Here is a 25,549-nt window from a genome sequence, read left to right as displayed (position 1 = left end):
CACCCTTGCCACGTGGAGGAAGTGTTCCTCTCACCCGACCAACCCGGCTTACGTTGCTGCAACTGTTGTCATTGTTCCATTGCTCGAGCCATATTTATTGCATGAGCTAAATCCGCAGGCATAAGGAGTTCCACCTCTAGCCGTAAATACTCATTGAGACCCGCTGTGAATAGGGAGACCTGTTGGTCAACCAATACCTTCTCACCAGCATGAGACAACTTTTCCTGGAACAGTTTTTGATATTGTTCCACCGAACCAGTTTGTCGCAATAGGACTAACTCCCCCAAGGGGTTGCTGTTGGCAGGAGGACCAAATCTAATTGTGCATAGATTTTTAAATTCTCCCCAAGTCATCCCTGGTCTCTCTTTTTCTACTTGAGTAACCCATAACATGGTTTCATCTGTCATATGGAAAGAGGCTAGTTGCACCTTATCCCATTTAGTAGTCCCTTGGTTTAAAAAAAAATTTCACATCTATGCAACCAAATTAAGGGATCAACTGAACCATTGAAAGAGGGAAACTCTAACTTGGTGTACCTTGGAACTGTGCCTCCATGCTAGGGTCCTTGGACAGCAGTGCGCCCAGGCCGCTGCTCCCCTCTTCTGTGATATGGTTGAGCCACCTCTCTCGCCTCTGGGCTCTGATGTCTCTCTGCCCTCAGCTCAGTTAGCATGCTGATGACTCGGCTCATCTCTTCTTCCAAACCACAAACCTTCCCCAACATTGGTTGTGCTGTTTCAAGGCTATCTTCTATCTTTTGTATCCTGATTTGGATTTCTTCATTGCTGAGAGTATCCCCCATGTTACCCTGCCCTGATACCACGTTGTTACGGTCCCGGGTCATGGATCGAGTAACACGGCGTGGGATTTGTGAATCCAGCACTGGTACTGAGTTGCTGGACTCGGTAAGGAGGGTTAAAGATCCCTTCTTTGACTGATCTTCCACATGTGATCAGTCTCCCTTTTTATGAATCCACTCTAGTGCTAAAGTTATAGCTAGAATGCAAATAATTCACGTGGAGAAGAAACTGAAGAGATGCCTTTTGGTTGCTCACGGAAATCAGGGTTTCAATCCTGATTTTGATTGCTACTCGTGTTGGAATACTCAGCCTGGCTTGTAGAAGCCTTGGCCCATGTGAATGGATTAATTCTTCTCTCCTTCCCTGCAGGCACCAAGCTAGGAGCAGCAGCACCCCTTCTTCACGTGAAGAAGCCGAAAGCTCCCTACTTTTCTGCTCGTCAAGAGGGTTAGAAACCCTTGATTGTTGTTGACGCTGATGAGGAGGGAAGACCCTCTCTTTGAGCTCGGAAAAGGGGCAGGAAGCTCCTCTTCCAACTATGGATGATGAAGGATGAAGATGGACGAATATGGATGAGGATGGAGGGTGAAGGATAGGTTGGATTTTTGGAGTAAACCCTAAACTCGAGATCAAGAGGTGATCTCAACCTGTTTACACTAGGTTATTCTAAAATCTCAAAGCTTACCTATTTCACTCATTCTTTCTTTTAAATAGATCACGTCATGGAGTTTTAGGGTTAGGGTTACAATAATTCCCATAATGCCCTTACATATAAAAGTAATTAGAAATAACTCCTACTTAAAACAATATAAGAAATAAATCCTACTCAAAGCAATATAAGAAATAAATCCTATTGAGTGAGTTGTTGTTGCCTCCTTCGTTGTGTGACTCGGTGTGCTATTGAGTCCACAACAGTTTGAATCGCCTAAAGGGCTCCCACCAACTAGACCAACAAATCACCATACTATTACAAGCTAGTGAACCACTCCCCCATGTTCAACCCTACCGATACCCCTTCTATCAAAAGACAGAAATTGATAAAACCATGAGAGAGATGTTGTCCATTGAGATTATAAGACCCAGTTGTAGTCCCTTTCCCAGCCCAGTACTACTGATCCGCAAGAAGGATGGAGGATGGTGCTTTTGTTTGGATTACAGAGCACTCAACAAGATTACCTTCCCGATCAAGGAGCTCTTGGATGAGTTGGGAGGAGCCAAGGTATTCACCCAGGTAGACCTCACATCAGGGTATCACCAAATCTGGGTCAAGGAGGAGGACACACCTAAGACAACCTTTTGCACTCATGATGGGTATTATGAGTTCTTGTGTGATGTCTTTCGATCTCACCAATGCTCCCTCCACATTCCAAGCTTTGATGAATTGGATTTTTCAGCCGCACCTCCGTAAGTTCATACTTGTTTTCCTCGACGATATACTCATTTACAGTTCTGATTTTCATGACCACTTGCTCCACTTGAGGTTAACCCTCCAAATACTAGGAGAACTCCAAATACTAGGAGAACCAACAGCAGGAAGTGTTTTTTTTCAAACACCAGTTGGAGTACTTGGGTCGTAATTTCAGATGCAGTGGTCTCAATTGCTTCCAAGGTAGAAGGCATGCTTCAGTGAGAGGCCCCCCAAGATATAAAACGCATTCGCAGGTTCCTCGGGCTCACAAGGTATTCCTGTAATTTGCGGAAGGTTACGGTAAGATTACAGATTCCCTCACGAGATTACTCAAGAAAGATGTCTTTTGATGGGATGAGGCAGCTCAGACAGCATTTCACACCTTAAAGAAGGCCATGACCCATCACCCAGTTTTCACCATGCCAAATTTCACCAAGACATTCGTTGTTGAGACTGACACATCCAGGAAGGGGCTAGGTGCAGTCCTCGTGCAAGAAGGACGGTCTATCACTTGAGCCAAGCCTTGTCTGCAAGAGCTCGTTTAAAATCGATATATGAGAGGGAGCTCGTGGCAATCATTCTAGCCGTCCAAAAATGGTGGCACTATCTGATGGGAAGACACTTTATCATCAAATTGATCAACACAGTTTGCAGTTTCTTATGGACCAAAGATTGATGGCCGAGGAACAATAGAAATAGGTAACCGAACTCATGGGATTCGATTTTGACATACATTACAAGCCAGGTCGCAAGAACAAAGTGGTCAAAGCCCTCTCCCGCAAGGAAGACCCCTTGGAGCTGTCCGCTCTCTCTATTGTCTTTTTCAAAGGGCTGGAGGATTTGGAACACGAAATACAACACAGTTTGTTAGATCCAACAAAGATTTGTTGATTGACAGTTCCAACATCCCCATTACAGCATCACTAGGGGATGTTTAATGTTCAAGAACTGCCTAGTGATTCCAGCATACAATCCGAGACTACTACGAGAATTCCACTCCACTCCTTCAGGGGGGTCATTTTGGATACCTTTGCAAATATAAAAAAATTGCCAGCCTAATGCATTGACCGGCCTTAAGAAAGAGGTGCAACAGTTTGTCGAATCTTGTAATATTTGCCAACGGAACAAATATAGTGCTCTCACGCCAACCGGTTTGCTCCGGCCACTTCCGGTCCCTCTCTGGGTTTGGGAGAGATCTCATTCAATTTCTTGGGAGGACTTCCCAAGGTTCATGGATTCGACACCATTCTGGTGGTCGTTGGACGGATTGACAAAGTACAGTCAAAGTCCTTAGCCATCCTTACACTGCCAGGCAAGTTGCTCAACTGTTTATCAAAGAAAACATTCAGTTGCATGGGTTCCTAAGGTCAATTATATCCGATAGAGACCGCGTCTTCATTAGCTCCTTCTGGAAAGAGCTCTCCATGCATGTCGGCACCCACCTCCAAATGAGCATCTCATCCTCAAACGGATGGCCAAACCAAGGTTGTCAACCGGTGTTTGGCGACTTATCTCTAGTGTTTAGTAGGAGACCATCCTAAGACCTGGCCTAAATGGGCTCCCTGGGCCGAGTTTTGGTACAATACCACCTTTCACAAGGCAGCAAGCATGACCCTCTATGGATGAGACCCCCCTTCCCAATTATGGTTTTTAGATTCCACCTCTCCCATAGGAGAGGTCAATCAGATGCTCTATGAGAGAAACGACATCCTGAGGGAACTTAACTCCAACTTTAACAAAGCCCAATCCCAAATGAAGAACTATGCTAACCAACACCACGAGAGGTTCATTATTGTTGGAAGATATGATTGAGGTGGATTGCCATTTTATACAAGAAGATCCTATCCAATATTTGCAGTAAGTTGGGCGTTTATGATGTTCTCTCACCCCCATTTTGAGGGGGAGTGTTGGAAGATGAACTCAAGCCCACATGACCAAGAAAGGCCCACACATCCAAGGAGAAGACCCACGGGTCCAAGAGACGTGGCATCATGGTAAATAAGAAGACTTCTCATAAAGATGACACAAGGATGTAATTAGTAAAGGAGGAACATGTCTACTTATATCTTTTCTAAGGGCATTATGGACATTGTAATATTCTCTTAAAATCTATCAAATAGAAGCCCTTGGCTTGGGGTAGAGCATTCAAGCTCTCTCCCCTTCTCTTAATTCGTCCCAAGCATCTCTTAGCCTAAAGGTTCTCTCTCTCCCTTTCTCTCCTCTCTTCTCTTCTTCTTTTTTTCTCCTTTCCCTCTTTTACTTTGCTCGAGGTTCTAATCATGGGATCCTAAATTCAACATGGTATCAGAGCAGGGAAAGATCTAAGATGGAAAAGGAGAAGAAGATGGAAAAGAAGGGGAGGAAGAAGAAGAAGAAAAAGAAAAAACAAGAGAAGTTTCTCGATTTTCCTTTAGTCTTCTTTCCCAATTCATGTTTTTTTATTGGATTTCTAACCCTCTTACCATATGTTTCATATAGCAAATTATACATCATTGGAAAGATATTTGAATCTAGTTTCCAACTCAAAAAGAATCGTTGAGATTAGATTTTTCAAGAAAAAAAATTGACATCTGAAGCAGTAAAGGTCAAGCAGCAGAAAAGTTTTGTGCAATAATTGAAAGCTTCAACTTTCGAGCCGTTTTATGCCATATAAACGAGACTTTATATGGAGAATTATATATCAAAAGAAAGATACGTAAGTCTATTTTCTTACCTATTCAACCAATTCTCAATATGTTTTTTATATGGAGATATCGATATCGGAAGAGTCTATGGTCATGCTGGCCAAAGAAGAAAGAGTACTCAGTTCGGCCAAATAACAGAGTCCGAAATATATCATATTATTTATCTCAAAAGAAGTATATTATATGAAGAGGAAGTATACTTGGATTAAAGGTATTTAAGTCTGGTTTCAAAAGGAGAAAAATTCATATCAATCTGATCTACATTTAAAGAGATATTCACATTGGAAGAATCAAAGGTCATGTTGATATCCTATTGCATGCGAAGATCAAAATTTAAGCCGAATTTTTTGCTTCATTTTTTAAGTTGTTGCTATTGATCAACAAAATAGCAAAGTATTTCATGATCTACCCTTGGAAAGTTTCTGTTTGTTAACTAACAATATCTAGAAAGAATCTTTAGAAGATCATCTTATTTTCAGAAACTTTTCTTGATTTATTTCTCAAAGAAAAGAAGTGCTCCTATTCTGAATTATGAATCTTTTTGGCCAGCCACGAATTTTGTGAAATTTTGTTGGTGATTAGGAAAGATTACAAGATTCTAATTTGATATCCTTGAGTATTAAAGCAATGAAAGATTAATTTTTTGGTAAGTGGTGCCATAATACAAGGGAAAGTATCCTTATTTATATTTGGAAGTGGCTGATTTTATAAAATATCTTCTCAAGTTCATGATTTGGTAGATAATTTGATTATCATCCTTTTGATTAAGATACAGATAATTGTTGGCCAGCCAAGGAGTTTCCTTAATTAAGTGCATGATCAACTGACTAAAGTCAATAATTGAGTTCAAGTTGAAATTGGAAAATTGGGCTCTCGGATTCTTCCTTGAGCCGAGTTGTTTAATTGTCACTTACTTGGGCTCTTTGATTTGGTTTGGTTCTTCTTAAACAAATTATGCCAATTGATATTTGAGCTATTGCGAAGTTATTACCACTAGCCTCCTTAATTAGTGGATGAAAAATTGAGATGGAAAATTAACCTAAGCCCATCATCAACACGGGCTAGCTCAATTTACCAAGGAAGGACATCTCGGGCTAAGTTTAGTGATAAGGTGATTGACAAATATTTTTGGTGAGTTTGTACTTAATATATTCTTTCTTGAGTTGATTATTAGCCCTTACCAGTCTTAAGAGGATCAGTAATTCTCGGCTTGAAGTTTACCAAATTGGAAATTACTTTCTTACTTCATTATATTACTCGGTTCTAGCTTATTATTTGGTGCATATTCTCCTTATTCAAGGATGAACTCGCTGCGGATTATTTCATGTGTCCTTATTAAAGACTTTCATTATTTGGTACGTGTTATTTGAGCATTGGCCCATATCCACTTGTACCATTGTGTCTCTTTGACTGAGACATTATTATTGAAGGGCTTCTCAGTTGCTGATTGTTATCAACATTGGTTATTTCGATGAAGAAGAAAGCACACGGTGGCCCCAGAATATTATCTTCATGTGATTACCTTTTACCCCATTTTTGGCAGTTTTACTCCCACCATTTGAGAGTCAGTGCCCTGTGTTGGGACACCATGATGGAGGGGCTTATTATTACACTTCTGAGCAATGCCTATAAACCTACTACCTACAGAGGATAGGAGTGTACCCAACATCAAACGTGAAGTCTATTATTCACCCAAGAGGTGTTTTTTTTAGCTACCCTGAGAAAGTGGGTAGACTCTGTGCCCCACAGTAGGGCTACTTTTCTGCTTGTGAAATTGAGCGAAAAATATTTTTGACTATGACCGTTTGATTGGAGTATAGAGTTGTCTTATGGCTAGGAGTGACTTTTTTCTCTCACCATTATCCTGTGTCAGCTTGGTCTCTTGAAAAGAACAAAGAGATCACCAGCTTGAGGGAGAGTATTGGAAGATATGTTTGAGGTAGACTATTATTTTATACGGGCAGATCCTATCCACCATTTGCAGCAAGCTGAGCGTTTATGATGTTTTCTCACCCCTAGATTGAGAGAGAGTGTTAGAAGATAGACTCAAGCTCACACGACCAAGGAAGGCTCACACATCCAAGGAGAAGGCCCACACGTCCAAGAGAAGTGGCATCATGGTAAATAAGAAGACTTCTCATAAAGATGGCACAAGGATGTAATTAGTAAAGGAGGAATATGTCTACTTATGTTTTTTCTTATGTAAAGCTTGTAGCCCTAACGGCATTATGGAAATTGTATCATCCTCTAAAAAACTATAAAATAGAGGCCCATGGCTTGGGGTAGAGCATTCAAGCTCTCTCCCTTTCTCTTAATTCGTCCAAGCTCTCTCTTAGCCTAAAGGCTCTGTCTCCTTTTCTTTCCTCTTCTCTTCTACTTTTCTTCTCCTCTCCCCCTCTTACTTTGCTCGAGGATCTAATCATTGGATCCAAAATTCAACAATTATCAACCAGGTGACTTCATCTTCCTCAAACTCCAGCCCTATCGCCTCAAATCCCTAGCTCACAAACCAAATGAAAAACTCAATCCACGCTTCTACGGACCCTTCAAGGTGCTGCAACAAATTGGAGGCTCTACCTACTGGTTGGACCTCCCTCCTTACTCCAAAATCCACCCAGTCTTCTACATCAGCCAACTAAAAAAATCCACCTTTGCCTCACCCTTCTACCAGCCACTACCGGCATGTCTGATAAAGAACCTCATGCTTTCTATCAAAACCAGCACAAATCCTCCATAGTAGGCAGCTCCCTAGCCACGATTTGGAGGTATTGGTCCAATGGAAAGACCTTCCAGAATTTGAGGCTATATGGGTGTTACAAGGTGGGACCAAACCCACCATGACCACACGAGCTGGCATGATGAGTCATCACACGAGCTGGAATCCTCATCACATGAGTTGGAAGATTTTGAGATCTTCCTAATTAATGTAATTGATTTATCTTCCCTTGATTGATATAATTTAGGATATTAGGGATCCTAATTGATTGAGGAGTTTCCCTAAATATGTAATGGAAATAGTATAAATAGGGGTCTTGGTTGAAGGATTCAATCAAGCCTTCCTCTTCTCAACTCGTGGAAGAATCTCTCTCCAGCCTAAAGTCTCTTTTCTCTTTTTTCTCTTCTCTCCTCTCTACCCGAGCTCTCTCTCTCACTTTGCTCTTTTTCTCTTCGCTCTCCCTTCTCTTCATCCTCTCTCATCTTGCTCGAAGTTTCAAACATGGGGTCCTAAATTCAACAATGGGAAAGTTACGCTGTTATCCAAACCAAATTTCCATCCTTTGGTGGTTAATGATAGACCTCAATTACCCGGATCTACAGTAGCAGGCTAAAAGATGGAAACAGGTGGAAGTAGGGACCTGGCAATATGGACACTGTTCTTTGAAGGAGAGTTCGTTACAGCAGCAAGGAATAATGGGAGAGACTGAAGGTGAAGCAAAAAGGAAGGGACAACAGGGGAATTGGAGGTGCTGAACCCTCGAAGTCCAGCTGGTTCTGGTTGAGCTCATCAAAGGTAAGCCTTCAGTATACCAGTTTCCATCAGATGATGATTCGTATCGAGTTTGCTTTGCATATGTATTTAACAGAATAGAAGTAGAAAATCCGGGAATGAGCTTAAAGACGCCTTCTGATACAGTAGACTTGATTATAAATTATTGACTTTCTCCTCCAATTTTTACTGGTCGAATTGCCTTACTCAAATTTAAATGTTCACTTGAGGAAGATAAAAAAAGACAAAGAAACATCAGCTTAGTACTATAATATACTTTTCTGGAAATGTCAACTCGTTGAATTTTGAGAATAACCCAATCTAACAGCTTTCTTAACACCAATTTCTGAAGCTACATAATTGCCTCTTCCTCTATTCTCAACATTGGTCTCCAAAAGCAAAACTCCTGTTCATATTGAGATTCAACTTTGCCATGTAGAGTTCTCCTAGAGATGTTTGTTTACTAGATACTCACTCAAGCACTTAAAATTATAAGTGATGTACAGTTACATGCGGATAGAAAAATGGGGCTAGAGATTTGGAACACCATTTACCTACCTCAAGAAACTCATGTGGTTTTCGCAGGAGAAGTTGAGGACTTGAAACAATAACCTGACCCAGCTTCTTGTTCCTAACACCTACTTCAGCAAATTGGTGCACCATTGACTTCATTTTTCTGGTCGAACATCCTAATAAGTGAGGCCAGCTTCGAATTGCACGATCCACACAAGTTTTTGGTACCTGAAGAAGAAAAACTGTTAACTTATCTATATTTTTTTTTTTTTTTGAAGATTACTTCTCACATTTGTAGAATTTGCATAAAAAACTGTGAAACCTATCTAAAGATGGTGATGATCACTGTGAGAGAAGGAAATATGATTAGAAACCTTCTAAAGAAAGCAGTTATGACAAAATTACCATTGAAATGATAAACTCCACACACTTTATAACAGCAAGTGATTTGAATGGGCAGAATGAGGACATGCTATCCATTGGTATATATTAACTATACATGAGTTCCTATAGTGGTTCTTGCATAATGTTCAATGCAATTCATGGAGCACTGAGTCTAAGAAAGGCATTCTAGTTCTAATCTTGCAATTCTCACCCTTGATTACTACTGAACCCTAAATAATTTAAATTGTCCAGAAAGAGATTTTCATAGGAATATGGGAAGATTCAAAGAGAACGCAATGGAATTTTTAGGGAAGACACGCAGCAGTGCTACCTAAAACCAACTAGTCTTAGTCCAAATTGTCAAATTTGCAGCCTTACCATCTACAACCAAAAAGATCACTCCTTACCTTCTCATTCTATGACATTCTAAAGTATCGGGACAGACATGTGCCAATAGTGCTGCTCAAACCAAGAAACCTAGCCCATAACTCTAATCATCTCAAGACTATCTAGCCTCAAGCAATTCCACTCATCCATTGGCGAACAGTTCAAATATAATCTGAGAAAATCTAGCTTCTCAATAGTCAGTCAAATCTTTAATAACTTCAATCAGTCACAATTGGTGAAGTCCAGTTGTCCTAATTCCTTTTTTTTTTTTTTAATGCCACACTGCAATAGAATTTAAAACCAAGAATCCCTAAGCGTATCTTCTGTCTTTGATTGGATTATGCAGTACCTTATGCATGTCAAAGAAAGAAAGAATTTCCTTGTAGTTTTCTTGGATACCAAGTGAGAGGATCCATGGATACTTCAGCAATGTCCTACCAATATCCTTCTCGTTCACTCCTATCTGGAAGAACAGTATCACATGCAAAAGAAAAAGAGAATGATTAATTCTGCCTCAGTAAAAGCAAGGTATTTAAAATTCAGGAAGGGGATTTCTTGCATTGAGAAGCATCAAACAACGTACATCATTAAAGCCCTCCTTTTTTTGCTGAAACTGAGTCAAAGCAAGTAAGAACCTTTTGAAATGGACCATGAAGAAAGATAAATAGCAAGAAAAGAAAACTTTGAAAAGTGACGCATTTGAAGTTCAAACACTATCCTTTCTACACCAAATTATTTACTGACAATAAATGTTTAAAAACACCAATTTCATAGATTTGAGGTTAATTCTTTTTTCCCTCAGCAACAATAACTTTCGCCATTTTTTAAAGTAAAAATAATCCGAGATTCTAACTGCAAGCTAAATGCAAATATATATATATAGATATAGATATATATAGACTAGACATTAAAAGCTGAACCAGAACAGATTTGAAGATGACCAAATTGAAAATTATGACAACGTGGTATACAAAATAAATTATGGACCTGCTATTCTCCATACGCTAAATGACAACCCTTGTTAATAGAACACAAGCTTTAAAATACAAACCTAAATAAACTGCAAACCACTGACCAGATCTAGCCACAGCACTTTATATATGTTGACTGACTAGAGGTTAAGAAAGGCAATTTTGTAATTTCGAATTTAATTAGTTCTGTAATTATTTGTGTTAAATCAGGGGTAGTTTAGGTAGATGAATTAAAGTGGTCTTATTTTGCGTAGAAGGGTAACTATGACTTTTGTCATTACTGTGTACTTAAGAATTAAGATGGATGGGGGTCGATCAGTACCCTAATCCAGAGATTAAAGATATTGACCCAGGTTGATTTCCTGCTTCTCTATCCCAACTTTCTTCTTCAAGGTGTAAAATCTCAATTCCACATGGTATCAAAGCATAACTTTTGTCTGTTGAGCCAGAGTTTGTGCCCTATTGAATTTGTATGCCTATGTATTGTCAACGTGTCAAGCCCGTTATCCATATGTATAAGCCTAAAGGCGAGGGGAATGTTGATGAGAATAATTTTACATAGATAAGTGCTAAGAAAGTTTTTTGGAGTTGAAAAGCACGTATAGAAGAGTCTCAAATGACTCTCATAGTAAGAAGTTTCGCAGAGCCGGAATTAATATGGAGTTTTACCAGAGTCTCACAGGAAGAGGTCTAACAGAATAGAGAATAGTCTCAGTTAAAGGTGTTTTAATTATGTTAGTCTTCTATTTATATTCAATAGTTCAATTATTCTAGGGCTTATATTTTAATGTTTAACTTTCATTTCAAAAAAAAAAAAAAAAAAATTTTGGGTGTAACTAGGACAAGGGTAGTTTAATTGTAATTGGATTCTACTTGTTTCCTCTATTATAAATAGAGGCTCGTGTACTCAAATTACATAAAGTTAGTGAAGTATTTCTCTTGTCCAGAAATTCAACATAGTATTAGAGCGAGTTCTGTGAATTGACTCGGTCAACCAACAAAGATAATGTGATCCTTTTCTGATCTATCATCTCTAGTAGTACCCACCGGCCCAGCATAGGATAGAATAGGGTCTCCACTGCTGTCTCTGAAAACACAACCAGCTCCAGCCGACCCAGGACAGTCTAGAGCACTGCCATCAAAATTGAGTTTGATGCAGTCGTAAGAGGGAGGATCTCAGGTGGCCATAATCGGATTCTTGCAGGGGCCCCCCATATGCGCGATCAAACCCTAATTTTCTCGAAGGGAAACACCCGATAGAGAGGCAAACTCCTTCCTAGTATGTAACCAACTCGAGATAAGGCCCACTGTCTGAGAAGCTGTATTATCTAGGGTGCTAGCCTTGGAGTTGAATCTCCAGTTATTTCGCTCAAGCCATGGGCACCATGGGACATGCGCAAGGCATGCCAAGAGAATTAGCTTGCCCAACCTAGGAAGGTGGATCCCCATAACCATCTCATAGGTGCCAAAAAGGTCCTGATGTAGCCTCATTTGGAGTCCAATCTTTTGAAAGATCTTCATCCAAACTTGCCAAGAAAAGTCACAATGTAAGAGAACATGATGGACTATCTCGTCGCACACACGACAAAGGGGACAAGTACCATCGGGGGTTGTGTAGCTCTTTTATGGAGGTTGTCAGAGGTAAGGATCTATTCCCTGATGACTGTCCACACGAAGAATTTGATTTTATTAGGCGCTGAGAGCTTCCATGTCAGGTTTGCCTTGTGCTCATGCATGCTATAATCTTGCTTTCTAATATGAAAGTAGGCGGATGCAACTGTGAATCGGCCATTAATACTAGGCTTCCATGTCAATTTATCAACTGCATGCTCACGAATAGTAATGCTGCTGAGTCTGGAGAGAGCAAAAAGTCAAAGTTTCCTCATCATTTAATCCTCGGCGAAATATGAGACTCCATGAGCGATCTCTCCAAGAATCGGCCATTGAGCAAGAGAGGTCTCTCGCCACCCTAGAGAGCCCCGGGAAATCCTCGGAGAGGGGGCGGGGGCGGGGGCCACACCAATCATCCGACCAAAAGAGGAGGGTCCTTCTATTGTCTATGTGAAAGGAAGTTGCATCTCTGAATATTGGGAAAAGCTTTTGAATTAATTTCCATATCGGGGATAGGAGGCAAGTAGCACAATCCTCCCTCCACTAGGCACCTGGAGGTTAAAGATAGAACCTGACCATATCTCCCCATAGGCTGTTATGGTTGATGTTGAAGTTCCAAATCCATTTGAGCATAAGGGCATTGTTCATCTCCTTCGTAGGGCGGATGCCTAAACCACCCCGATTGCGGGGCATGCAAATATTCTTCCAACGCACCAAATGATATCTAAAGGTGTCCTCTTATCCTCTCCAGAGAAAACGCCGACGGATGGCGTCAATCCTATAGCAAACGGAGACCGAACAGTGCAAGAGGGATAATAAATAGTTTGCCAGTCCTACCAAACAAGACTTGAGGAGAGTGAGTCACCCTGCAGTAGATAAAAGTTTGCCCCTCCAAGTAGCTAGTCTCTTTTCAAATTTCTCAATAAGGGGGGACCAAAGCGTCGACGCAGGCCGTGAGTCAAAGTGTGGGAGTCCAAGATATGTAACTGGCAAATTTCCCATTGAGCACCCCAAATAATCAGTCATACCCTGAAGCACAGATGAGTCGATATGATAGCCTAGGAGGGTAGTTTTCTTCCAATTAATGTTCTAACCATAAGCCAATTCAAATAGTCCCAATACAGCACGTAGTTTTCAGATTTGATCCATAGTACCTACCCCAAAACAAATGGTATCGTCTGCAAACTGAAGGATCGACACATCAAAGGCTACACAGTACGTCGTGGGGAGGAGCCATCCCAAGTTCTTGGCCGAATAGATCAATGAGGATAGATATTCCGCTACCACATTGAAGAGCAAAGGGGAAAGGGGGTCTCCTTGCCCGATTCCCCTGGATCCCTTAAAATACCCGTAGGCCGTTCTGTTGAGAAGAACGGAATAGCTTGCAAAGGAGATGCAACTTTGAATCCAAAGCGTCATTTTCCCCTGAATCCCATCTTCCCCAGGAGAGTGCCCCGAAGCTTTCAATTAACTTTGTCAAAGGCTATCTCGAAATCAAGCTTTAGGATGAATCTGGGGAGCTTTAAAGCCTTAAAATGGTGGATGAGCTCGTGACATGCCATGGCCGAATCTAATATATTCCTTCCCTTGATAAAAGCACTCTGGCCATGATGAATGGCAATAGGGAGAACCGACCTAAGGCGATTGGCAAGGAGGCGCGCAAGCACCTTGTAGGCATTGGTGGTGAGACTGAATGACCGGAAGTCAGATGGAAGTTCTACCCCTTCTTTTTTAGGGATGAGGGCAATAAACGAAGTTCCGATGCTCCTAAATCTAATGCCACGCTGATAGAACGAGTGGACCATCCGGGCCTAGAGCGCGATCCAAAGGAAGACAGTGCTGCTTTTTCAATTTCCTTACTGGAGAAAGGGAGCTCGATGAGACTAGTTGTGGCCGAAGGAATAGCCTAGACATGAACCCTTTTGAAGAAAGGGTGGAATGGCTGGCAATCAAAATATAAATCTGCAAAAAATTTCACCAGTGAGCCTGAAACAATGGTTCAATCCGAGGTAATCTCACCATTGACGTTGATGAAGAAGGTGAGGTAGGCAATCTAGGACATAGGGGCAGAAAGTTGTCCAAGGAATCTGTGGCGGTAGGGGGGAGGGGGCGTCAGCTAACCAGGTACAGGGCCGTTGCTACTGGTGCTGGGAAAGGAGACAAGTCTCCCACAAGTTCTCCAAAGGAGATACCGAGCCAGAGGTGGGATTGACCAGCATCAAGACGCAAGAAGGTCATCCCAGAGTGAATGCGGCTAGGGTTGATGAAGAGTCTGGCTCGGTCAAGTCGTCGACGATCAGCCGTGTTGTTGTCCAGTCTGACCAATGTACCAAAGCGGCTAGCAATGAGGCTGAAGATGTTGTTCTCCCAGAGTTCTGGCGAAAGACCTGTAATCTGAACCCACTGACTGAGGCCTCGCTGATGCTAGGTGAGGCTCCAGTCATGAATTGAAGCAACGGGGGTAGAGTGCAATCCGAGTTGCCATCCAGCGGTCATCGGTTGAGTGAAAAGTGACTATCCACTCGATCGGGCAGAGGGTTGTAGGTCAGGCGCAAGTGGCCCTGAAACCAATCCGATATGAGCTGGCCCTCAACCGGTGACGTGCTGAAAGAGACCAAGGCAGCACAGAGAAGGCGATCAAAACCATGGCGAATCAGGTTTGGAGGTATTAAAATGGTTACATGATTTGTGGGGGGGGGGGGGGGAGGGGGGTGATGGGCGTGGAAGAAAATGGCGAAGTTTCTAGGATGGTTATACAGGCCATGGTTGTGGAGCCTCTGTGCTGCGAAATTTTACATTCTGTGTGGTTTCCTCAGCGAACTGTACAAAAATAGTACCTCCAATGCCCGGACTAGAGTTCTCTGGTTCTGGATGACAATCTCAGATCTTCAACAGTAGCTGCCGAGAAGGCAGTGAGGAAAGAAGCGCCGGTCAACAAAGGAACGATGATGAAGGCACAGGCGCTCTCCAATTTTTACTACAATACGGACATTTTTGGCATTTCGGAGGTTCACCCGAGTGACCGTGACAATCGTAGGATAAAAAATGAAGACCAATGGAGTCGCAAAGCCACGGGGAGGTCGTCTTCTTCGGCACCGGTGGTGAACAATGGTCCAGTCATCGGCGTCGGCACAGGTCGTTGGACCCTGCTCAAGCTGTCCTCTCTGGTATCTTTCGGAGGCACCAAAAGAGGGATAGAGGAGGGAGTTGTACGGCATCAGGAGGCGCTTGGGCTTCCTCTGCGGGAGTTGCAGGTTGCAGGTTGTCGGCTGCTGCGGGAAGAGCGAGGAAGAGAAGTTTTCCACCTTATGGATCGTCGTCGAAGGTGAGGGTCTTGATTGGGAGTTGCGGTTTAACCTACCTCTTCGTCTTCCCGAAAGATCTCAGGTAGATCTGTTTCGACGAGCAGCAAGAGAGATCGTCGACTTGCCAGTCGTCGTCGTTGTAGCTCGTCAGCTTGCCGGTTCACTGGTTCACAGGCCACATCGTCTTCCCGATTTCTGTTTCTTTGATTTTGTCTTTCCCTTCTCCCCCGCCTTTCTCTTCTTTCTCATTCTTCTCGTCGCACCTCTCGTCTCTCCTCGCATCGCAGCATTTCATCGCCTTCCGTCGTCGTCATCGTCTCAGGCTACCGGCACACGATAGCGCATTTGAAATCTCTTAGGCTCTCAGCGCACGATACGATGCACTTCTTCTCAAGAAAGATTTCTACCCTTTATATAAGGTCTTCTGAACAACTGCAAGATGTCTTCACCAAATTTTTACCTAGAAAGACGTTCCTTTTGTCAAGTACCAAACTAGGTTAATTAGACATATGATTCTGTTTGAGGGGAGTGCAAATTGACGAGTGGTTAAGAAAGGGCAAACCTATAATTTCTAATTTAATTAGTTCCATATTTGTTATAATGTGGGACTCACCATGGTTCACGAGCTAGTGGGACCACCATGAGGACATGGGATGCCAAGAAGAGTCCTCACCCAAGCTAGCACAAGTTAAGAGATAAGAGGCACAAGCTGGAATAAGTTAGAAGACTTGAAGATCAAGTGGGACCCATAAAGATACCACGAGCTGGTAATCTTATCAATATGAGCAGGAAGATCATGTGGGACCCACAAAGATAAGACCACAAGCCAGCCTCCTCTCTTTTGTCCACGTGATTGAAGAAGAGTTAAGAGTTCAAGTTATATTAGACCTCTAGTAGATTGTGTTATCTGTTCATGATAGACTTATTTTAGAGAGTTAGAATTAGAATGTAATTAGGAGAATTAAAGATTAATTGTACAAGGACTCTATTACTTCCTCTACTATAAATAAAGGTGTTGTAATTCGGAATTAATCAAGTTCTACAATTCTTTCCGAGTAAGTCTCTCTCTCTCTTTGCTTGGCGCACACCTTTCTTCTCTTCTTCTCTTCTCTCTACCCGAGAGTTTTCTTCCCTTTTTCTTCTTCTTCTTTCTCTCTTCTCCTGCTCGGAATATTGGAAAAGGGATCCTAAATTCAACAATATTCTTTTGTGTGTTAAATTTATTGATTTTCAGGACTCCATGGATTTAGCTCATGGAGAAAAAGAAAGAGGGACTCATTGGGAAAAAACAGGAGGAAGAAGAGGTTATAGACTTATGTTCTAACCCTCCCCCTGAAACTCAATTTATAGATGGATAAAACTATGATATTACAATAATACCCCTAGAACTTAAACTAATTACACCAATACCATCTCTATGAGATGACTCTTTATTTACCGTCCTACCATCATTGTATAGGCCAGTGGGCCTTCTCCTTAGTTTGCGGCTTTGAGCATATCTTCCACATCTCTTGGATGTGTGGCTTTCCTTGGTCATGTGGGCTTGGGCCCATCTTCCAACACTCCCCCTCAAACTAGGGGTGAGAGAACATCATGAACGCCCAGCTTGCTGCAAACGGTGTATAGGATCTTCCTTTATAAAATGGTAATCCACCATATCTTCCAACACTCCCCCTCAAGCTGGTAGTCTCTTCCAAGAAGCCCAGCTGGTATAATATAATTGAGATTAAAATCACTCCTAGCCATAAGACACCAATCCATACTCCAGTCAAATAACTCATATTGGATGTTGGGCACACTCTTATCTTTTGTAGGTAGTGGGTCTATAGGCATTGCTCATAGGTGTAATAAAACTCCCCCGTCAATTGTGTCCCTTCACAGGACACCGAATCTCAAATGGTAGGAGTAATAAATGCCAATTAAGGGGGGTAACAGGTAATCACCCAGAAGATAATATTTTGGGGCCACCATGTGTTTTCTTCTTCATCAGAATAACTAATGCTGACAAAAATCAGCAATTGAGAAGTCCTTCAATAATAATGTCTCAACCAAAGAGACACAATAGTAGCAGCTGAAATGGACCTGGGCCCAATAACATGTACCAAATAATGAAAATCTTCAAAAAGGACCCATAAAATAATCCTCAGAAAGTCCATCACTAAATAAGGAAGTTGCACCAAATAATATGTTAACCAAGGACTAAGTTATCAATTCCTCAAATAATAATCCAACTGGGAATAAGGACCGAGTTGAGCCGAGTCAGGTATCAAACCAATATGGTCGAGTCGTAGGAGGAATCGGCACAGACCTCAGGACCCGGACCGGTATAACCGAGACAGGAAGCAAAGATAGGTTGACTGGACCAAATTGACACGGTCCGAGTTGGCCCGAGTTAACTCGACAAACCGGTGTGGCTCGGTCCAAGTCGCTCGGCTCGCTGGGTCATTGGCTCGGGTCGCTCGGTAGGGTCCGATGCGAGACTTGCTGAACTAGTGCAATATCAATTTTTTCCTAACTTAGGAAAATTAAATCCGGCTACAGTATCATCTTCTTCCCCACTTCCAAACAGAGCAGAAAACCAGAGACAGCAACCAAGCTGGCGCTGAACAAAAAAGTGATCTTCCCGAAAATAATTCAATCCAGCAGAGAGCTTCCAGAAAAAGAAAAAAATCCAGCGGAGGGCTTTCCAAAATAAGAACCAGCACTGGAATAACAGAGCGAGAATCAATGGCAGAGACAATCTCGGAGAGGCAGTAGTGAAAATATCCCTGGAATCCCGTTACAGCTATAAGCAGAAAGTGAACTCAGCAATCTGTTACCAATCTAAGAGTAATGCTGGTTCCAGAAATAAACCAAACGCCAGAAATCAGAGCATATCTTTGTCTTCCTCTTCCGCGCCGAAAGTTATTTGCAGAAGGAGAGTTCTTTTGCTGGAAGCGTACAACAGATTTCCCGCAAAAACTAGCAGATTTCTAGGAAGAAGAGACGCACCTTTCTCCTCCTGGGCGATCAAGCCAACGAGGCTATAGGATTCTAGATACAACAGCAACAAAGTTGTTTGCTCGAAGACAAACGGCATTCTTCCAAATTGGTTTCAGAAGAAGAACGACAGCTTCTGTGCAGAGTCATCGGAATATCATCTAGAGATAGCCGTTGTGGCGAAGTCGGGCGACGTCATTTTTCGAACTTCCACGACTCTTGGAAAAGATCACACCTGAGAATATTTTACTTGGCTGAGTTTCCTCGGCAGCTATGGCAGACTCCTACATTTGTCTCTGTATACATTCTGCATTCACACTAAGGAGCTCCGGCAATGGGGCTCGACGGCCCGAAAATTGCCGACCTAGGTTGCGCCAGGTGGTTCAATGAGTCCACCTCCGATCAGCCTATTGCTGGCACTCCACTTTACATGACGCCTGAGGTCGCACAGGGTTATGGGCAGGGATTTTCTGCCGAATTGTGGGCACTCGTATGCACGGTTATCGAGATGGCAACAGGTCGGGCTCCGTGACCGGATCTTGTCAACCTTGTCTCTGACTAGAGTTCCCTAGCTGCTTCTAAGACCAAGCAACGAACTTTCTGAATAAATGTCTCAAGAGGAATCGAGAAGAGAAAATTGCCAAAAGGAATATTGGTAATTGGAAGAAGTAAAAAAAAATAATATAGGTTGGCCAACTCTACAGCAAGATAGAAATTCTAAAAAATCATACTATGAGTCCTGAAAATCAATGCTCTGATACCATGTTGATTTTCAGGACTCCATGGATTTGGCTCATGGAGAAAAAGAAAGAGGGACTCATTGGGAGAAAACAGGAGGAAGAAGAGGTTATGGACTTATGTCCTAACCCTCCTCCTGAAGCTCAATTTATAGATGGATAAAACTATAATATTACAATAATTACCTATGAGATTGTCTTAAACTAATTACATCAATGTCATCACTATGAGATGACTTTTTATTTACTATGTCGTCATCATTGTATGGGACAGTGGGCCTTCTCTTTGGTTTGTAGGCCTTGAGCCCATCTTCCATATCTCTTGGATGTGTGGGCCTTCCTTATCGTGTGGGCTTGGGCCCATCTTCCAACGAAATCAAAAGTAGTTCAGGTAGATGACTTGAAGTGTCTTATTCTCTTTATTTTTAGAAGGGTAGTTAGGATTTTATCATTATTATGTACTTAACATGGATGGGAGTCCTCTCTGATTAGCAAGATGGGCCTCCAAATTTGTTTACTAACGGATCTCATTGTCATTAATTGTATGGTGTGTAGAACCAATATTCTAAAGGTGGGAAAAAATCTCCTTTCAGCATGCTCATATTCCTTGGTGTTTTTGGAAAGAGAGAAATAACCAAAGATTTAATTGCAATGTTAGTAGCGTGAAGGAGACCTGAAGCTACATTATTGGGCTTGTGTCTTTGTGGGTTCATACAAGGAAGAAGTTTGACCATCTAAAGGATGTCCTTCTTCATACCAACTGATGCGTAGTGGCTCAAACGTCTGCTCCTCCCAAGCTCCCTATGTTGGTTGAATGGCAGCCACCCCATCCGGTACCCTCAAACTCAATTTTGATGGTAGTACCCTCAAACCAAAGGAGTATTTCGTGATGCGGATGGCACCCCTCTTATTACTTACTCAGGCCTTTTAGAGATCTTTGATCCCACTACTACTGAGGTTTATGCCCACTTCCAAGGGCTCATTATTTATCATGATCACCTCAGCGGTCCACTTGTCATTGAAGGAGACTCTAAAATGGTGATCAGCTGGTGTTCCTCCTCTTCTAATCTGCCTTGGCACCACCGAGATGTTTTCTATGAGATTTCTGATATTTTATCTTCAATTTTATGTAATTGGTCCCATGTTCCTAGATCAGCAAATTCCTTTGCCAATTTGCTTGTTAAGCAAGGAGCTTCCCTCCAATCTCTTTTTGTTAGGGATGTGCTCCCTTGATTGTGTCTTGTTTGCTGCAATAAAATCTCATCCTTTTCAAAAAAAATAAAAATGGATAGGGTCATTAATACCCTAATCCAACGATTAAATAAACTGATGCAGGTTGATTTCCTGCTTCTCTATCTCAACTTGTCTTCTTCAAGGTGTAAAATCTCAATTCTACAATATAAACTATATGTAGGTCACAACAATGTTTGTTGGATACCCATACTGACATAATTAAATCATTTATGAGAAGAAAGAGAAAATTGTCCATGTCATAAACAAAATACCTTTCCAAGAGCCTGCAACATTGGCTTTAAGTCTGTATCAGTATCATAAAAAAGTATGGGTGGAAATGATAGAAGAATATTTCTGACGCATCCTTTGGGGACTCCAACAGCTTCAAGGCACTTCACTAAAGGTCTGAAATGAGACTCAACTGACTGCAAAAGTAGGTGTGGAAATGATTCCATTAGGTAAGGAAAAGAAGAATCATCATCATCCAACAAACTTAGCCCTCCACGCTTAGCTTCCATCTGCAACATAGGATGATTTCAAACAAGAAAAAAAATTAAAACTTAGCAGTTACTGAAGTCAACTATATGTAACTCATATGCCGCAGCTTGTTGACAAAGAACATGTATAAATGCTATACCTTCTCAAAGAAAGACAATGTTTGTTGGATTTCATCATCGACAAAAATAGACAAGTGTGTCATCATTCGACGTGCATTCTTGCCAATAAGATTTTTTTTATCACTGCCAGAAAATAACAGCTCCTTCACATATTTCACCTATAAATAAAATGCAGAAATAAGTAACTTACAAGATCCTTGCCCTCTGAAAAGCATGTCAATAAAACTTTTAGAAAATTGAAAAAGATGCATACACAAAAAGTTAATAATGTGGCATATAATGCAAGACTAAATCAGTCATCAGCTAATCACCTATCAAATTTTGTCATTAATGTACACCAATCAACTACAAGGACACTTCCTTTATGTTTGAAGTTTAATCAAGCAAAAGAAAAAAGAAACAAACGAAAAAGATGAAAGGCAAAAAAACTTTTTTCAACATCAGTTTCTTGAACTGATATATATGGTTGCCAAAATGAATAATTAATAACTTAGTTATACCTCTCCTCTGATGGAATTTTACCCAATTTAATAAAAATAGAAGAACAAGAGTTATGGGAGCAAACACTAGGTCCAGTCAGCCCACATGTAAATGATGTGTATGTTTCCATATAGAATAGACAACGTACCCAATAAACTCACTAATATAAAATAAAACACAATGTATAACAATATGCCCAATAAGAGCTACTAATTATGAGTATGAGTACTAAAGGAATCAGAATTAGTACAAGGTTGATACAGACAAAGCTAGAAGAGAAAATTCAAAACTTAATCTAAAAACAAATAGAGGAAAAAAGTATTCAACTTCATAACTTCAATGTCACCACCTGATCAATGTATATGGTTGCTTTGAACGACTAACTAAGAAATTATTCACTCCTCGCAGGTTGCAGAATGTACTAAGTTAAGGAAAACAAAAAAACAGGAAATCCAGAGGGAAGAAGCCTACAATTTAATGTGCCCAGGTCTCCCACACAAGTATAATGTGTATTAGACTGATCATAGTCCGTAAACAGTGTTATCCAATTAAAACAAAGGAATAACCGTCTTAACACTAATAACTTTATTTCAGAGAATAGTTAACCCCAATAACTATTAGCAGAACTAATAGTGTCAACTTCCATGGTTCTAACCCAGAAAAAAGAAAATAACAGCCACAATAGCCAATGGCACTTTTCTTTATGCTGTATTTAATTATCGGAAACGTACCAATGTCCGCGAGGACAACTCTATACCTTGACCATGAGTTCGGGTAGGCTCTCCGATGAAAGATAACGAGCAATATGAGTTACAGAAGATGAATTTAGGCCAATACTTTCAAGAAACGGGAGAATTCCTTTATCCCTTTTCTCTTTAGCCATGTGAAGCACCTTCTCCTTGAAGGTAAGGTCACTACCATCACCACCTTCAAACTTCCACGTACCCCACAACGCAGCTTCGTCCAACTCTCTGATATTTTCGATCAGCATCTTAATATAATTCGGCGACTTCGAAGCAACCTCCCTAGCTTCTTCGTCTGATAATCCAGCCTCTTTCAGAATAACGGAGACAGCTTCGCGTGCTTCGTTCAGTTCGTCGTCCGACATCGACCCGATTTCGCCGCCGGAAACTCGTGTTTGAATGGGGATAAAATGAAGTGAACGGGGAAGAAGCCATTTCCCTGCGACTGTCGACAGATAAACCTTCGCGGGAATTCGTGAGTGGAGCTCGCAATTAGCAGATAAATGCTCGTTCAACGGCCGGAGAAACTTCCATGCTCCTGAGATTGCGGTCGGAAGAATCAATGTGGACATGTTTTGCACACCATGCGCCGTTAATAAACCGCAGATTGGTGAATGTTCTCAGAATCTTACACCCACAGAGCGCTAAGCCTAAAACCCAGGGGTTCCGGACTGGTATCAGGGTCTGGCGGTTTCAACTTTTAAATGTACAATGGAAAGCAAATATTTTCACGGCCTACGGACATCATCTAGAGCTTAGTGAAATGGGTCCTCTTGTTTCTTTCCAGCTAAATCTAATATGATCTAAATTATTTGATTTTTTATGCAAGATGAATAAAACTTCTTTTGCTCCTATGTCACAATGCCTAGGACAAATTAATCAATCCTCCAAAGGGTCAATGATAGAGGGAGAGAAAGAGATTCATAAGTTGTGTTAGACAAAGGCCTTTGAAGAGAATTGAAGCAAAGATTCTACATTTTGAGTTGGAATTATTATAATTCTAATTTTTATTTTGTACATGAATGATTTGAGAGTTAGTAACACACAAAATACTTAAATTTTGGTAAGTAAGTTAACCAACCATCGATGATTCAAGTGTGAACTTCACTATTGCTATTAAAAATAAGGAAATAATGTTTTTCGATAAGAATCATTGTGGGGCAAGTGAGGGCCAATGGCAATGGGTCATTCATTTCACAAAGGGAGAGATAGAGTAGTGCTCCTCCCTCTCTATTTCCTATAAACATCATCGAGAATTTGTAAGTGGAGGGGGGTTAAGTAAGGAACCCACCTTGCCCCAATCCAAAAAATTTAGGTTCAGGTTTTCTTTCTCACCCTAAAGATTGTGGATGGGGTTGAGAAAAAAAAATCATATAAGTTCAGGATGGAAATGGTTTTATCAAACCCATTCTTCTTTTTTCATTGGGAGGATTTGGACAACAAAAGCTTTTGTTATAGTCATAAAAGGGAGGGGGTACTCCTCACCCTTCCTTGTGTTGTCATATGGAAGGGTTTTATTTTTTTTCATTATTTAGAGGGAGTTATGGTCATAGGGATAAAAAGGAAGTAGGCAGTTTCCCCTCTTTCAAACTTCCCATGTAACCATTTTTTACTCTAGCACCGGCTCCCAAAAATAAATAAAAATTAAAGGAGGAAAGAATCATAAATTGGTGAGCATATGTGAAAAAAAAATATGACATCCCTTTGATGCATCTGGAGTTTGGGCTAGTTTATCTTGGGCAACAAGTCTCGTCCTAGCAAAGCAAGGACACTCCTCAAAAGCAATGCATTCACTTGCCCAAAGCTAACCACTTTGGGTTACTTGCTTTTGGCATACAATCTAGTATCTTATTTATTTTCTTCTCCTATGTATCAACCTCAATAGGAGAATAACCTAAAAATTAAACATATTAATTTTTCTTAGTAGTTTTTTTTCTATTTTGTTTGTTTTAAAAAAAATAATTGTCTCCTTATCATTTTCTAGGTCATGAATCGATATTGAAAACCAAATGGGATCGTTAATCTCAATTCTAAGCCAGGGCTAGGTGATTAGATGATCATGTAGTTTTATCGAATTGTCATGACCTTGGTGTAGTTTGTTTGGGAATACATGTTTGAGATAAAAAAAAAAAAAAAAAGGCTAGTGAATGGCTAAAAGGTCAGGTTGACATTGGAGGATTATTCACTCTATGTTTTTGCCTCCTTTATTTTTTCATTGTTTCTTATTAGAGTAATAGAAAATTACTTTCTTACTCCCCCTTTAGCTTTATGTGCAACAAGATGAGCCATAAAACAAATGACAAAAGATTGTTCTATTGATTTTTTTCTATCATTTTCTATTAGGCAAACTAAGGGGTCAAGGATGGCAAATTCCCCCTTGACCCCTTCCCACAAAATGATGCCCCTTTAACCATGTCTTAATAAGGGTCAAGGGAGGGGGGGATTGCAACTCGAAATAATATATCTTTGCATGATTGACCCCTATTTCGTAAAGAAATCCCTTTTTGTCCCACAATGCAATTCTCCTTCCTTGGCTTAGCATAAGTTTCCCTCAATTTTTGGCTCCACCACTCTGTCCTCTATTCTGATTCAACTATTGAGAAAAACCCACCCCAGATGAAGATGAAGATGAAGAAGAGGATGTATGTAATTGAGGTTGACAATGCAACACCAATGTAATTATATTTTTCTCTCTCATTCTATTTTCCCCCTTTACCAGCAAAAAATAATATATCAATTTGGTTAGATGCTTGTATTCTCTCTCAATCTATTTTTCTTTCCTCTATTGCATTTTTCTTCTAGTTTTTTTTCAAATCTATGTACCATTTGTGTTATTTTTCATTTCTACTCTTGTCTTTTTAATCTTTGGATTGCTTTTCATTCTACAGTTGTTGAAGATCGATAGGTAACTCTTGCATACAGTTGGAAATCATTTAAACCTTAGTGATTAGAAACTTTCTACTATTTGATGACATTGATTGGACCATTCTGCTTTTAACTTTCAAATGGTTTGGTTCATCAACCAAGGATTAAAGTTATATTTACTAAACCTATTGTGTTGCAGCTAAACTTAGGCATGTGTGGATTTCTTCCTAAATCTTTTGGATGTATTGCAATCATCCTCATTCTCCTTTCAAAAGTTTTTTAGTAATTTCCTAATATAGCTAACTTCATGATGAGGTTTTGATTTCTCTTGATAGTTTCACATTG

The 25,549-nt window shown here is 40.8% G+C and overlaps 1 protein-coding gene across 1 annotated transcript in view; it reads right to left on the bottom strand.

Annotated features, from left to right (window-relative positions):
- LOC137937519 (transcription termination factor MTERF5, chloroplastic) overlaps positions 1–22,993 on the bottom strand; it is a 31,073-nt gene extending 8,080 nt beyond the window's left edge. Inside the window, exons 1-5 of the mRNA XM_068782578.1 lie at positions 22,354–22,993; positions 21,137–21,274; positions 20,772–21,017; positions 10,013–10,126; positions 8,938–9,120 (exon numbers count right to left, since the gene is read on the bottom strand). Of these exons, the coding sequence (XP_068638679.1) occupies positions 8,938–9,120; positions 10,013–10,126; positions 20,772–21,017; positions 21,137–21,274; positions 22,354–22,911 (1,239 nt within the window). The 5' untranslated portion in view covers positions 22,912–22,993. The remainder of the gene's footprint in view (positions 1–8,937; positions 9,121–10,012; positions 10,127–20,771; positions 21,018–21,136; positions 21,275–22,353) is intronic.
- Positions 22,994–25,549: the final 2,556 nt, after the last annotated feature.

Source organism: Aristolochia californica, unplaced genomic scaffold (assembly GCF_029961685.1).
Source record: "Aristolochia californica isolate CCGP_79_NKW_82.1479 unplaced genomic scaffold, dmAriCali1.0.hap1 SCAF_7, whole genome shotgun sequence".
NCBI lineage: Eukaryota > Viridiplantae > Streptophyta > Magnoliopsida > Piperales > Aristolochiaceae > Aristolochia > Aristolochia californica.
Note: the sequence above shows the minus strand (reverse complement) of the source record. Positions and strands in the feature narration are given on the sequence as shown.